Here is a 13,662-nt window from a genome sequence, read left to right as displayed (position 1 = left end):
GGACCCCATGGAAAACTATCTATTTTGCGATGCTCAAAACAGCTCATTCACCTGGAGATTTGCAACTGTGCCGACACGATTTAAAAAAAAGATTACTGTACATTTTAAAAATAAAGTTTGACATTTCCTTGCCTTTTGTTATGTTTTAAATGCTAGTTGCTGCCATTAATCCCACCACATCACAGAGATGACTCTTTAGACTTTAGAGATATCAATAGTCAATAGTAATTTATTTGTCACAAACACATAAATGTGCAGTGAAATGAAAAATTACCCGCAGTTCAACAATAAGACCAATAAAAATAATCAATAAAAATGCAATAACACATACAATCATAAACTAACACCAAACAAAAGAAACATCCATCACAGTGAGTCTCCTCCAGTCACCTCCTCACTGTGTTGGAAGGCCAGATTGTATTTTTCTCTTCCCTGCCGTCTTCTCCCGCGGTCAGGCTGTTGGAGTTGCCACGTCGGGGCGGTCCGGGCTCCCGACATTGAAGCCCCCGCCGGGCGGAGAAAATTCCGCGGCCTATTCCAGGCCGCGTCGGATGGTGAAAGCGCGGAAACAGGCTCTTCGACCCACCGAGTCCGCACTGACAAACGATCACCCCGAACATTAGCACAATCCTATGCACTTTACAATTTGCTGAAGCCAATTAACATACAAACCCTCCATGTCTTTGGAGTGCGGGAGGAAACCAGAGCACACGGGGAAAACCCACGCGGTCACAGGGAGAAAGTACAAACTCTGGACAGATAGCACCCACAATCAGGATCGAATATGGGTCTCAGGCGCTGTGAGGCAGCAACTGTACTGCTGCGCCACTGTGCCAACGACTCATGGAGCATAATGCAATTAAATCAGGTCACTGTAACACCAAAATGGAATAGAATCTCAAAATCTTTCACCTCACTGGAGGCCATTCACCTATGCAAGCATATGCAAGCCCTTTCTCACTCCAAAAACATACAGGTTTGTAGGTTAATTAGCTTTGGTAAAATTGTAATTGTCCCTAATGTGTAGGATAGTGCGAGTGTACGGGGGTGATCACTGGTTGGCGCTGACTCGATGGGCTGTTTCCACGCTGTTATCTCTAAAGTCTAAAGTATAAAGACCTTAAGGTGGTCCCATTTGCCAGCATTTGGACCCTATCCCACTAAACATTTCCTGTCCATGTACCTTTAAATGTTGTTGTTGTACCTGCCTCAACTACCTACTCTGACAGCTCATTCCATATACCCAGCACCTCTGAGTCTCCAATTAATCTTACAAATGTTAGACTTTAGAGATACTGAGTGGAAACAGGCCCTTTGGCCCACCAAGTCCACGCCAACCAGCGGTCACTCTAAACACTGACACCATCCTACACACTAGGGACAATTTACAATTTTACCAAAGCCAATTCACCTACAAACCTGAATGTCTTTGGAGTGTGCAATGTGGGAGGAAACTGGAGCACCCAGAGAAAGCCCACGCAGTCACAGGGAGAATGTACGAACACCCTACAGACAACACCCGCAGTCAGGATCAAACCCTGGTTTCTGGCGCTTTCAGGATGCATCGGAGATTTATCATGGCAACAGATCTGTCCATGGCCGCAAGAAATGGACTCCTTCTATATTTCACGCTGCCTCAGGAAAGCAGCATATGTAATCAAAGTCTTGTCCACCCCATTCATTCCATTTCTCCCCTCTCCCGACGGCAGAAGTTTGAAAACGCGCACCACCACACTCAAGAACAGCTTCTTCCCCTCTGTTATCAGGCTTTGAACGCTCCGTCCATAAGCTAGGGTATAGTCCATCTACGCTTCACTCTGCCTTGGGAAAACAGTCAACGCAATCAAAGACCAGTCACACCCCAGTCATTCCCTCTTCCCTATCCCAGAAGTTGCAAAAACTTGTAGGCACACACCACTAGATTCAAGAACAGCTTATCTTCTGTTGCTACCAGATCCCAGCTAGGCACCAAGAACTACATTCTGAACTTTAGTGTACAAAATCATGAGAGGAATAGATCGGGTAAACGCACAGTCTCTTGTTCAGAGTTGGGGAATCAGGAACCAAAGGAAAGAGGTTTCAGGTGAGGGGGAAAAATTTAATATGAACCCGAGGTGTAACTTTCATACAAAGGGTGGCAGGTGTATGGAACGAGCTGCCAGAAAAGGTAGTTGAGGCTGGTATTATCGCAATGTTTAAGAAACATTGAGACAGGTACATGGATAGAATAGGTTTCGAGGGATATGGGCCCAACGCAGGCAGGGTGAGACTCGTGTAGACGGGACATGTTGGTTGGTGTGGGCAAGATGGGCTGAAGGGCCTGTTTCTACTGTATTTCCTTTTGCTCTACCTATTGAACTTGAATTTGGCTTGATTGCATTTATGTAAATTTTCAAATCGGATTGGATAACATGCAAATAAAAGCTTTTCACTGTAGCTAAACAGGTAACAATCATGAAACGAAAACTAAACCATGTCTTTAGTTTAGAGATACAGCTTGGAAACAGGCCATTCGGCCCATCGAGTCTGCGCCGACCAGCGATCACCTATTCACACTAGTGCTACGTTATCCCACTTTCGCATCTACACACTAGGGGCAAATTACAGAGGGCCAATTAACCTGCAAACCTTGGGATGTGGGAGGAAGCCGGAGCATCCAGAAGAAACTCACGCACACATGGAGAACGTGCAAACTCCACAGACACAGCATCCGAGGTCAGGATTGAACTCGGTTCTTTGGCGCTGAAAGGCAGCAACTCTATAGTTGTACCCCTGTGTTGCCCTGTAGCATACATACTTGGGATACATTCCCAATCTTCCAACCTACCTCATTGAGGACCAAACACTTTTTAAAAATCTGCGCTTTCTCTGTAGCTGTAATTGGCTTTATCTTGCACTAAACTTTATTCCCTTATCATGTATCTGTACAATGTGAATGGCTCGATTGTAGTCATGTATTGTCTTTCCGCTGACCGGTTAGCATGCCACAAAAGCTTTTCACTGTTCCTCGGCACCCGTGACAATAAACTAAACTAAACTAAAACTGAAACCGTGTTCTGCATTCTATTTATTTTGCTGCTTATCTATTGTTCTCCTGTGTGGTACGATTTTGCACAGATAGTATGCAGGGTGAGAAACAAAGATCTTCATTGTATCTCGGTACACGTGGCATTAAAAGAACAATATGAATCCAAATTGGGGGGCAGAGGTGATAAATACAAATTATGCTTCAATTATCAAAGAACTGCATCGACTGCAATAACAATTGTGCAAAAAATGAAACATTGGCCCCGAAAATGTTTAAAAATGTGGTTATATTTCAGGAATATGCATAAAACATTTTCACAGTAATAACTGATGCCCAGAATAAGAGAGAAAATTACAAATAATGTCGTTGTATTTCATAGCCATTTTCACTTCCATTTCATACACAACATATTTGTATAGGCATTTACCATGAATCGGTAACAAAGAATCACAAAGTGAATTAATTTGTCTTTTGAATTGTTAATGAGGGCAGGAAACCCTAATTCTCAGGACAGCACTTAAAAAAATGCAATCTGATTGATTGATACAGCATGGAAACAGGCCCTTCGGCCCATCGAGTCCACGGCGACCATCTGATCACGCACTAGTTCTTTGTTATCCCACTGTCGCATCCACTCCCTACAGTTTTACAAAGGGCCAATTAACCTACATACCCGCACGTCTTGGGATGCGGGAGGAAACCGGAGCACCCGGAGGAAACCCTAACTGTCAAAGTGTGAATGTGCAAACTCCACACACACAGCAACCGAGGTCAGGTTTGAATTCCATTGTCTGGTGCTGCCAGGCTGCAGCTCTACCAGCTTGCATCTTGCGAAGAAAGATTGAGAACAGTCAATCTTCTAGATTGACCCGAAACGTCGACCGTCCATTTCCCTCCCTAGATGCTGCATGACCTGGTGAGATCCTCAAGCACTATGAAAGAGACAGGGATTATGCTCTCTAAAGTCTTAAAAGAATGAAAGATGATCTTGCATCATTCCTTGGGACTCAGGGATTTTAAGGGGAGAGGGAACAGATTTCAGAGGAACCTGAGGGGTAACTTTTCCACACAGATGGTGGTAGTTATACATAACGAGCTGCCAGAGAAGGTAGTTGTGGCAGGGATACTAAAGCAACATTTAAAAGACATTTGGACGGGTAAATGGATAGGAAAGATTTAGAGGGATATGGGCTAAATGTGGGCAGGTGCGACTAGTGTGGACAGCGTGGGCAAGTTGGGACGAAGGGCCCGTTTCCACGCTGTATGACACCGACTCTAACTTCTATTCCTCCTTCCCCAGTTCATTTAAAAGTCCGGACAGTTAATATAATAATTGATCTAATGAATCAGACCATGTTTATACAGTACATACCGCTTTCTTCAGAGTAAACCTCTCCCAAATCAAAATACTTTAAAAATAGCCCAGTTGACAAAGCCCTTGGTGAATTTAAAAAAGAAATCTACCTGTAACCTCTAGTGTATTTCATTTCATCATAATTAGTGTTTGAAGCACAATGGCTGCATGGGAAATATTTATAGAAAAACATATTGCCTGAATAGAATGCCACAGAGGACATTAAATCTTTAATTTCTTGGCTGCTGGGGCTTGCAAATCAATCCTTGAAATCTCCTTATCCGCAGTGAAGGGAATGAGCTCAGTCACCTTCTTCCCAATGGTTTCCACCTGTTAACAGAAAACACCAAAGATTTCAGATAGTCGTCTTACAGCACGGAAACAGGCCCTTTGGCCCAATTTGCCCAGACTGCCAACATGTTCCATGAACGCTAGTCCCACCTGCCTGTGCTTGGCCCATATCCCTTCAAACCTGTCCTATCCGTGTACCTGTCCAAATGACTTTTAAATATTGTTTTTATACCTGCCTCAACTCCCTCCTCTGGCAGCTCATTCCATACACCCACCATGCTCCTTGTGAAAAAGGTTGCTCAGGTTCCTATTAAAATATTTCTCCTCGCACCTTAAACCCATGTCCTCTGGTTCTTGCTTCCCCCACTCTGGGTACAAGACTGTGCATTTACCCTATCCATGCCCTTCATCTATATACTAAAACTCTCGTTTGTTTGTTTATTTGTGATCGAACTACAGCCAAAACGGTACACGACAGCGTGACAATTTTAGGCCCACCTTACTCACCGTTGTCGCTTTAATGGTAAAGCAAGTAGTTTTATTGAAATCGGTGTTATATTTTTAAAGTTATTCACATTTTAAAGTTTAAATCTATCTCCTATGGAGGGAGGAGGGAGGGAGGGAGAGGGAGGAGGGAGGGAGGGGGGATAAGGGGGTTTGAGGGGGAGGGAGAAGTGGGGAGTGGAGGGAGGGGGGTAGGAGAGGGTGCTGCACCAATGCAGGAAAGTTTTGGGCCCAACGGGTCCACTTGGTCTAGTGATTTTATACTCTACAAGATCACCCCTCATCCTTCAAAGCTCCAAGGAATAGAGTCCTAGGCTGTTCAACCTCTCCCCTGTAGCTCGGGCCCTCGAGTCCTGGTAACATCCTCATAAATCTTCTCTTTCCAGCCACATCTACCCTATCAATTCCACCGATCCATGTTCTCCAGAGACGCAAACCCAGCGGTATGAATGTTAATTTCTCTCATTTTAATTAACTCCTGCATTCCCTCTCCCCCAGTCCCTCCCCTACTCTAGTCGCCCTGCTAGTTTCACTGCTCTCATTCATTTGTCCCATCATTATAAACTCTTCTATAGCCAAAAATGGACCATTGTGGGCTCCACTTTTGCCTTGTCATTGGTGCCGGCTCTGATTTGTTCTGAACCTTTTCATACCTCTAGTTTCCCTCCCTCCTGACTCTCAGTCTGAGGATGGGTCTTGACCGGAAACGTTACCTATTCCTTTTCTCCAGAGATGCTGCCTGACTCTCCGAGTTACTACAGCACTCCGCGTCTACACAGTCATTGGTGTCAATGAAGAGCAAGACTGTGCTGGCAATTCCCTTACCTGGAAACCAATGTGCTGGAGTTTTCCATGAAGACTATCCAAAATGCGTCTTCCGTCGAAGATAAACGCTGGCTTCAGCATCGCCTTGTAGATCTTTTCATAGTCGAGCTCCTGAAACGATAAGGAGCCTAACTTGAAATCGCGCACAATTTGCACGTGCCACAAATCACAGGTTTTTCTAAACATCCGTGACCGCATGGGTTTTCTCCGGGTGCTCCAGTTTCCTCCTATGCTCCAAAGACGTACAGGATTGTAGGTTAATTGGCTTCGGTAAAGATTGCAAATTGTCCCTAGCGTGTAGGATAGTGCTCCTGTATGGGGATCGCTGGTCGGCACGGACTCAGTGGGCTGCAAGGCCTGTTTCCAAGCTGTATCTCTAAACTAATAAACTAAACATTTCAATACCTCTGCTATTGATGCACTGATGTAGCAAATGCCCTCTGATCTAGCACCCACCTGCCTCGCCACCTTCCCCATCATCACCTCCCATGGCAGACACAGAGACCTGGGTTTGACCCTACCTTGGGTGTTGGCTGTGTGTGTGTGCGTGTGCGTGTGCGTGGAGCTTGCAGGTTCTACCTGTGACTGCATGGGTTTGCTCTGGTGTGCTCTCACATCACAAAGACTTGGGGGTTTGTAGGTTAATTAGCCCTCTGTAAATTGCCCCTAGGGTGTAGGGAGTGGATAAGAACATGGGATAACATAGAATGGGTGATCGATGATGGGTATGGACTCTGTGGGCTGAAGGGCCTGTTTCCATGCTGGATATCTAAAACTAGAGCCAAAATCTAACACCTGATCGGGCCACTGGCTGGTTTAGTTTAGTTTAGAGATGCAGCATGGAAACAGGCCCTTCCTACACATCTAGGCCCTTCGGCCCATCGAGTTCACAACAACCAGTGATCCCCGTACACCAGCGCTGTCCAACTCACTAGGGACAACTCACAGAAGCCGATTAACATACAAACCTGCACGTTTTTGGGATGTGGGAAAAAACTGGAGAACCCGGAGAAATCCCACACGGTCACAGGGAGAATGTTCAAACTCTGTACTGACAGCACCCGTAGTCAGGATTGAACACCCCTTCCCTTCTCTCCCCATTCTCCTCTCCCCCACCATTGCCCTCTCCTCCCATTCCCCTCACCCCCTCCCCTCTAACCGCCCATCCCGGGTCCCCGACTCTACCGCTGCGCCACTGCGCCCTGTGGAATATTTCCTGCATCAGCCGATTCATTTTTGCTTATTGCTGGCTTTCGTTACCTTGAACATGTCCCATTCCGTGCAGATCACAATTGCATGGGCATTCTTGCACGCCTCATAAGGGTCCAACACGATGGTGACTAACCGAGACACTATGAGAGAACAAACAAAGAACAACGAGCACGTCACGATCTCCGGAAAGTGCTTTGCACAACAGAGGGTGGCAAACCCATGCAGTCACAGGTAGAATTGCGCCATTCGGCACAACAACGCGGGCTTGATCCTTACCTCGGGTGCTGTCTGCGTCCAAGCAGACATTCACACTAGTTCTCTATTATACCACTTTTTCATCCACTCCCTACACACTAGGGGGCAAATTACAGAGGGCCAATTAACCTACAAACCCACACAGACATGTCCTTAGGATGTGGGAGGTAACTGGAGCACACAGAGGAAACCCACACGGCCACAGTAACAACGTGCAAACTCCACAGACAGATTTTTGTGCCCATTGTTTTGCCTGCTAATCTTTTTGCCCATTTCACTTTATCTCTCTCCTCACTCCATTGTACATCATCGTAAGTAACTTTAGGTCATAAGTGATAGGAGTAGAATTGCGCCATTCGGCCCATCAAGTCTACTCCGCCATTCATTCATGGCTGATCTATCTCTCCCTCCCTACCGCATTCTCCTGCCTTCTCCTCATAACCTCTGACACCTGTACTAATCAGTAATCTACCTATCTCTGCCTTAAAAATATCCACTGACTTGGCCTCCACGGCCTTCTGTGGCAAAGAATTCCACAAATTCACCACACTCTGACTAAAGAAATGTCTCCTCATCTCCTTCCTAAAATAATGTCCTTTAATTCTGAGGCTATGACCCGTAGTCCTAGACTCTCCCACTGGTGGAAACATCCTCTCCACATCTACTCTATCCAAGCCTTTCACTATTCATAATGTTTCAATGAGGTCCCTCCTCATTCTTCTGAACTCCAGCGAGTACAGGCCCAGTGCCGACAAACGCTCATCATACTTCAAGCCCTCTTGAAATAAATGCGAGTATTGTATTTGCTTACTTTGGCAGAATTGTTACAAACTCAGGTTCTCTGTTTCAAATCAGACTGTAACCTTTTGCTTAGTTTTAGAGATACAGTGCAGATTCAGGCCCTTCAGCCCTTCAAGTCCACGCTGACTAGTGATCACCCGTTCACACTAGTTCTATGTTATTACACTTTCTCATCCAGAGGGCCCGTTTCCACTCTGTACCTCTAATCTAACAATAACTCCAATACCAAAATAGGTTGGCATAGAAACATAGACACAGCTTACAACCCAGCGGTGTAAATGTTGCTTTCTCCAATTTCAAGTAACCCTGGCAATCCCTTTACCTCCCTCACTCCCTCCCCACCCTAGTCATCCTGCTAGTTTCACTGTTCGTATCCCTTCGTTATCACCTCTCCCACAGCCAACTCTTTTCTCCAGAGGTGCTGCCTGACCCGCTGAGTAACTTTGCCAAGAATACATACCTCTGTCGGGGTCATCATCGCAAATGCTGATGTGGTTCAAGTCTTGAATAATTTGTTCCTTTTTAACCTTCGGATCGAAGATGTGCAGTTTAGCGCCTTCATCCAAGAGGTACTTGCTGACGTAAATACTGGAAGATTCCCTAATACACACACAGAGCAAACTCTAATAACACAGATCAAAGGAACAGTACAAGACACAGAGTGCTGGAGTAACTCAGTGTGGAAGGCAGCATCTACATTAGGAGGCGTGGTAGAGTTGCTGCCTTACAGCGGCAGCAAACCCGGTTTGATCCTGTCGGGTACAATCCATATGGAGTTGCTACGTTCTCCCTGTGACCTGCGTGGGTTTTCTCTGGATGTTCCAGTTTTCTCCCACATACAGGTTTGTAGGTTAATTGGCTTCAGTAAAAATTGGAAATTGTCCCGAGTGTGTGTAAGAATAGTGTTAGTGTGCAGGAATCGCTGGTCAGTGTAGACTCTGTGGGCTAAAAGGCCTGTTTCCGGGATGTATCTCTAAACTAAACAAAATTTACATTTCAGCGCAGGATCTATAAAGGGTCCCCGCCCTAAATGTTGCCTCTCCATGTTCTTCGACCCACTCAGTTACTCCAGCACTTTGTGGGGAGTTTTTTCGGTAAGGCAGCGTTGGCAGTTCCTTGTGCCTACATAGAACAGTACAGTACAGCACTGGAACAGGCCCTTCAGCCCAGCATGTCTGTACCGAACATGATGCCAAGTTAAATTGTCTGCACGTGATCCAGATCACTCCATTCCCTGCATATCCGCGTGCTTACATACTGTAAAAGCCTCTTAAACACCACTATCATAGCTGCTTCCACCACCACCTCTGGCAACCAGTTCCAGGCACCCACCACCCAAAGCACAAAGCTTGATAGTTCAGTATTGCATTATCTATAGAAAGACAGGAATCTGTTTGACTCAGTTATTGCATCAGCACTTTAATAGAGCTCTCCAATATACGCCCTTCCCTGCTCTCTCCCCATTCTCTTGCCAAATCTTCCATGGCCTTTGTAAACCATCTGGTAAATCTGTCACCATAAATTAAAGGCCAGGCGTGTTTAACAAACAAATGAACTAAACATTTCTCATTCTTCTCGTTGTTTTCTTAACCAGTCATCTTTTATATTAGGAATGAAAAGAATATTGGAAACACCCAGCAGGTCAGGCAGCATCTGTGGAGGTAGAAACCGAGTGTGTATTTTAGAGACGGCAAGATAGGACCAGGGAGTAGAAAGGGTAGCATTTCGCAGAGAGTTGGGAGAGATAGACAAGATCAAGGTGATATCACTGATATTGGTGTGACCAGTGTGATAAGGGCGTTAAAGAAATCATCCAGTTGACAGGATAATAAGGGCATTTCAAAAGAGAAAACCCAAACTGACCAACACCTCAAGCACTGAAATGCAGGTAAAGAATACTCAATGCATCAAAGTATTGGCTTTAAGAAAAACATCACGCCAAAGTTACAGATGGAATCATAGAGTGGTACAGTACAGAAACAGACCCTTCGGCCGAACACGTCCCGTTTCCCACATTGATTTGGAATGTAGAACAGTACAGAACAGAATCAGGCCCTTCGGACCAACACGTCCATGCAATCCCACTTGCCGCCAGTACACCAATCTCATTTTCGGCATTGACATAGGATGTAGAATAGCCAAGCACAGAAACAGGCTCTTCGGCCCTCCACCTGCATGTAATCTCACTTGCTCAAGTAGAGTCATTGAATGATACAGCGTGGAAACATGCCCTTCGGCCCAACTTGCTCACACCGGCCAACATGTCCCAGCTACACTAGTCCCACCTGCCTGTGTTTGGTCTATATTCCTCCAAAACAATCTCATTTTTCCACATTGACATAGAAGAGTACAGTACAGAAACAGACCATTCAGCCCACCACATCCATGCAATCCCATTTGCCCAAGAACACCAGTCCCATTTTCCCGTGTTGACAAAGAATGTAGAAGAGCAGAGCAGCGCAGCACCGAAACAGGTCCTTTGGCCCACTTTGTCCGTGTGAAGTACAACACCATTTGTGTGCATTAACAGAGAACGTCGAGCAGTAGGGCACAGGATCAGGTCCTTCAGCCCACAATGTCCAAGCCGAACTCAAGATGAAGATGAGCTAATCTCCTCTGTCTGCACGTAATCCGTATCCCGGCCTGTCCATCTGCCTATCCACAAGCCTCGTAAACACCACTAACGTACCTGCTAATACCCCTGGCAGCACTCTCCAGGCACCCACCAGATTCAGTTTTGTGGCTAAAAGGAGTAGAATGTTAGATGGTTATAAAGTCAGAAGGGCAGTTTCAGATGACCAACTGAGACAAGGTAAGAGTGGGAGTTGTTAGTCAACACACTTAACAAAGGGCATCTTCACTTTCGAATGAATGGTACTTTGTTGTTAAAAGCAGCCAGCATCCTGAATGACTGTTCTTGGTAAGTGTGTAATAAGAAGGTAGATAGTTTAGATTAGTTTTAGTTCAGTTTATTGTCCCGTGCACTGAGGTACAGTGAAAAGCTTTTGTTATGTACTATCCAGTCAACGGAAAAACTACGCATGATTACAATCGAGCCATTCACAGCGTATATACAGAATAAAGGGAATGCAGGCAGGTGGGGCGAGCGTAGATGGGGCATCTTGGTTGGCATGGATAAGTTGGGCTGTCACTGTGCTGTTTGACCATTCTCTGTACAAACTAAACTTGCCCTGCACATCTCCTTTAAACTTTGCCCCTCAAAGCTCAGAGCCAGGCCGTCTAATATTTTGATAGTTCCACACTGAGGAGGAAAAAGGTTCTGACAGTCTACCCTAATTGCGCCTCTCATAGTTTTATAAACTACTATCAGTTCTCCCCCGCCCCCCCCCCCCCACCAACCTCCCCCCAATATTCAGCGTTCCAGAGAAAACAATCCAAGTTTGTCCAAAACCTCCTCATAACTATTACCCTCTCACCCAGATAGCATTCCGCTAAAGCTGAGATGAACAAGCAGTCAATGGCCCCAGGTTTCAGAGATCGACCGAGCTCTACCTTGTATCCCCAGTGTTCTTCTTAAAGGCAAATCCCAACAATCCAATCTTCTTATCAGTAACAGTGTTGAAAAGACAGCCAATCACACGAGCTGCAAATCTCCTCCGCTGATAATCATTAATCTCGATCACCTGAGAGCAAAAATAGCATTGAGTTAGAACACAGACCAGCTCAGCACAAGAAGACCATAGATAACAAGATAGAGGAGCAGAATTTGGCCATTTGAACCATTGCGTCTACTCCACCATTCAATCATGGCCGATCTATCTATCTTTCTCTCTCAACCCCATTCCCCTGCCTTCTCCTCATAACCTTTGACACCTTTACTAGTCAAGAACCTATCCATCTCCGCTTTAAAATTAGCCATTGACTCCGCAACCGTCTGTGGCAACAGATTCAACAGATTAACCAACCTCTGCCAAAAGAATTTCCTCTTCATCTCCATTCTAAAGGTATGTCCTTTTATTCTGAGGCTGTGCCCTCTGGTCCTCGACTTTCCCACTAGTGGAAACACCCTCTCCCTGTTCACTCTATCCAGTCCTTTCATCATTCGGTAGGTTTCAATGACATCCCCCTCATCCTTCTGAATTCCAATACGTACAGGCTCAGTGCCGTCAAACACTCCTCATATGTTTATTTTAGACTTTAGAGATACAGCGTGGAACAGGCCCTCCAGCATATTGAGTCCACGCCGACCACAATCACTCGTACACCAGCATTATCCTACACACTAGGGAAATGTATCATTTACAGAGGCCAATTAAGCTACAAACCTGCACTTCTTTGGAGTGTGGGAGGAAACCAGAGCACCCGGAGAAAACCCATGCGGTCACGGGGAGTGCGTACAAACTCCGTATAGACAGCACTTGTAGTCAGGATCGAACCCGGGTCCCTGGAGCTGTGAGGCAGCAACTTTACCGCTGCGCCACCGTGCCCCCCCCCCTGAAGTCCCACTGCTTTTATTCCCCATGATTGGAGCCAGTCAGTACATTCTCACCTGCTGCCAATATCGAGCCACTTCTGGCAGATTGAGAGTTTCGCAGAGATAAACCAGGTTCAAAACATCCTTCTGAAAACAGCTGCCCCCAAAGCCTGTAGCCCAGAAGCACAAGTGTGAGAGAAGAGGCTTGGTTAAAGTTTATTATTGTCACGTCTACCGAGGTAGTTGAAAGTTTAGAGTCACGGAGTCACAGAGTCATACAACACAGAAACCGGACCCTTGGCCCAACTTGCCAATGCCAACCAAGATGTCCCCTCTACACTAGTCCCACCTGCCCATGTTTGGCCCACAGCCCTCTAAACCTTTCCTATCCATGTATGTGTCCAAATGTCCTTTAAATGTGTTATAGTGCCTGCCTCAACTACTCTGTGGGTCAGGTGGCATCTATGGAGAAAAGGGAATGTGACGTTTCAGGTCAGGACCCTTCTTAAGACTGAAGGATAGAGGTGGCAGGGAGGGTGGGGAGAAATAAACTGGAGACGAGAAAAGACCAAAACAAAACAGGGCCGGCAGCAGATGAGGTCAGGATTTGTGGAGTGCAGCCTTTGTACAGGAAGTACAGGAAGGGTGGGTGAACTTCCCGAGGTCCTGCCCTGTTTTGTTCTGGCCGTTTCTTGCCTGCAGTCCCCCCACCCCTCACCTCTAGCTTTCTGACCCGAAACGACACCCATTCCTTTTCTCCAGAGATGCTGCCTGACCCACTGAGTTCCTCTAGCATTTTGTGTCTATCTTCAGTTTAAATCAGCATCTGCAGTTCCTTCCTACACATTTCAACTACTTCCTCTGGCAGCTGTTTCCATATATCTTTTAAAATCTTTCCCCTCTCACATTAAATCTCTGGTTCATGATTCCCCAACTCTGGGTAAAAGACTGCATTCA

At 45.9% G+C, this 13,662-nt stretch overlaps 1 protein-coding gene across 1 annotated transcript in view; it reads right to left on the bottom strand.

Annotated features, from left to right (window-relative positions):
• Nucleotides 1-226: 226 nt before the first annotated feature.
• LOC144600196 (UDP-glucose 6-dehydrogenase-like) overlaps nucleotides 227-13,662 on the bottom strand; it is a 49,973-nt gene continuing 36,537 nt past the window's right edge. Inside the window, exons 7-12 of the mRNA XM_078411686.1 lie at nucleotides 12,781-12,875; nucleotides 11,784-11,914; nucleotides 8,731-8,870; nucleotides 7,263-7,354; nucleotides 6,003-6,113; nucleotides 227-4,712 (exon numbers count right to left, since the gene is read on the bottom strand). Coding sequence (XP_078267812.1) covers nucleotides 4,605-4,712; nucleotides 6,003-6,113; nucleotides 7,263-7,354; nucleotides 8,731-8,870; nucleotides 11,784-11,914; nucleotides 12,781-12,875 — 677 coding nt within the window. The 3' untranslated portion in view covers nucleotides 227-4,604. The remainder of the gene's footprint in view (nucleotides 4,713-6,002; nucleotides 6,114-7,262; nucleotides 7,355-8,730; nucleotides 8,871-11,783; nucleotides 11,915-12,780; nucleotides 12,876-13,662) is intronic.

This window comes from Rhinoraja longicauda, chromosome 14 (assembly GCF_053455715.1).
Source record: "Rhinoraja longicauda isolate Sanriku21f chromosome 14, sRhiLon1.1, whole genome shotgun sequence".
Taxonomy (NCBI): domain Eukaryota; kingdom Metazoa; phylum Chordata; class Chondrichthyes; order Rajiformes; family Arhynchobatidae; genus Rhinoraja; species Rhinoraja longicauda.
This window is presented reverse-complemented; position numbering and strand designations above follow the sequence as displayed.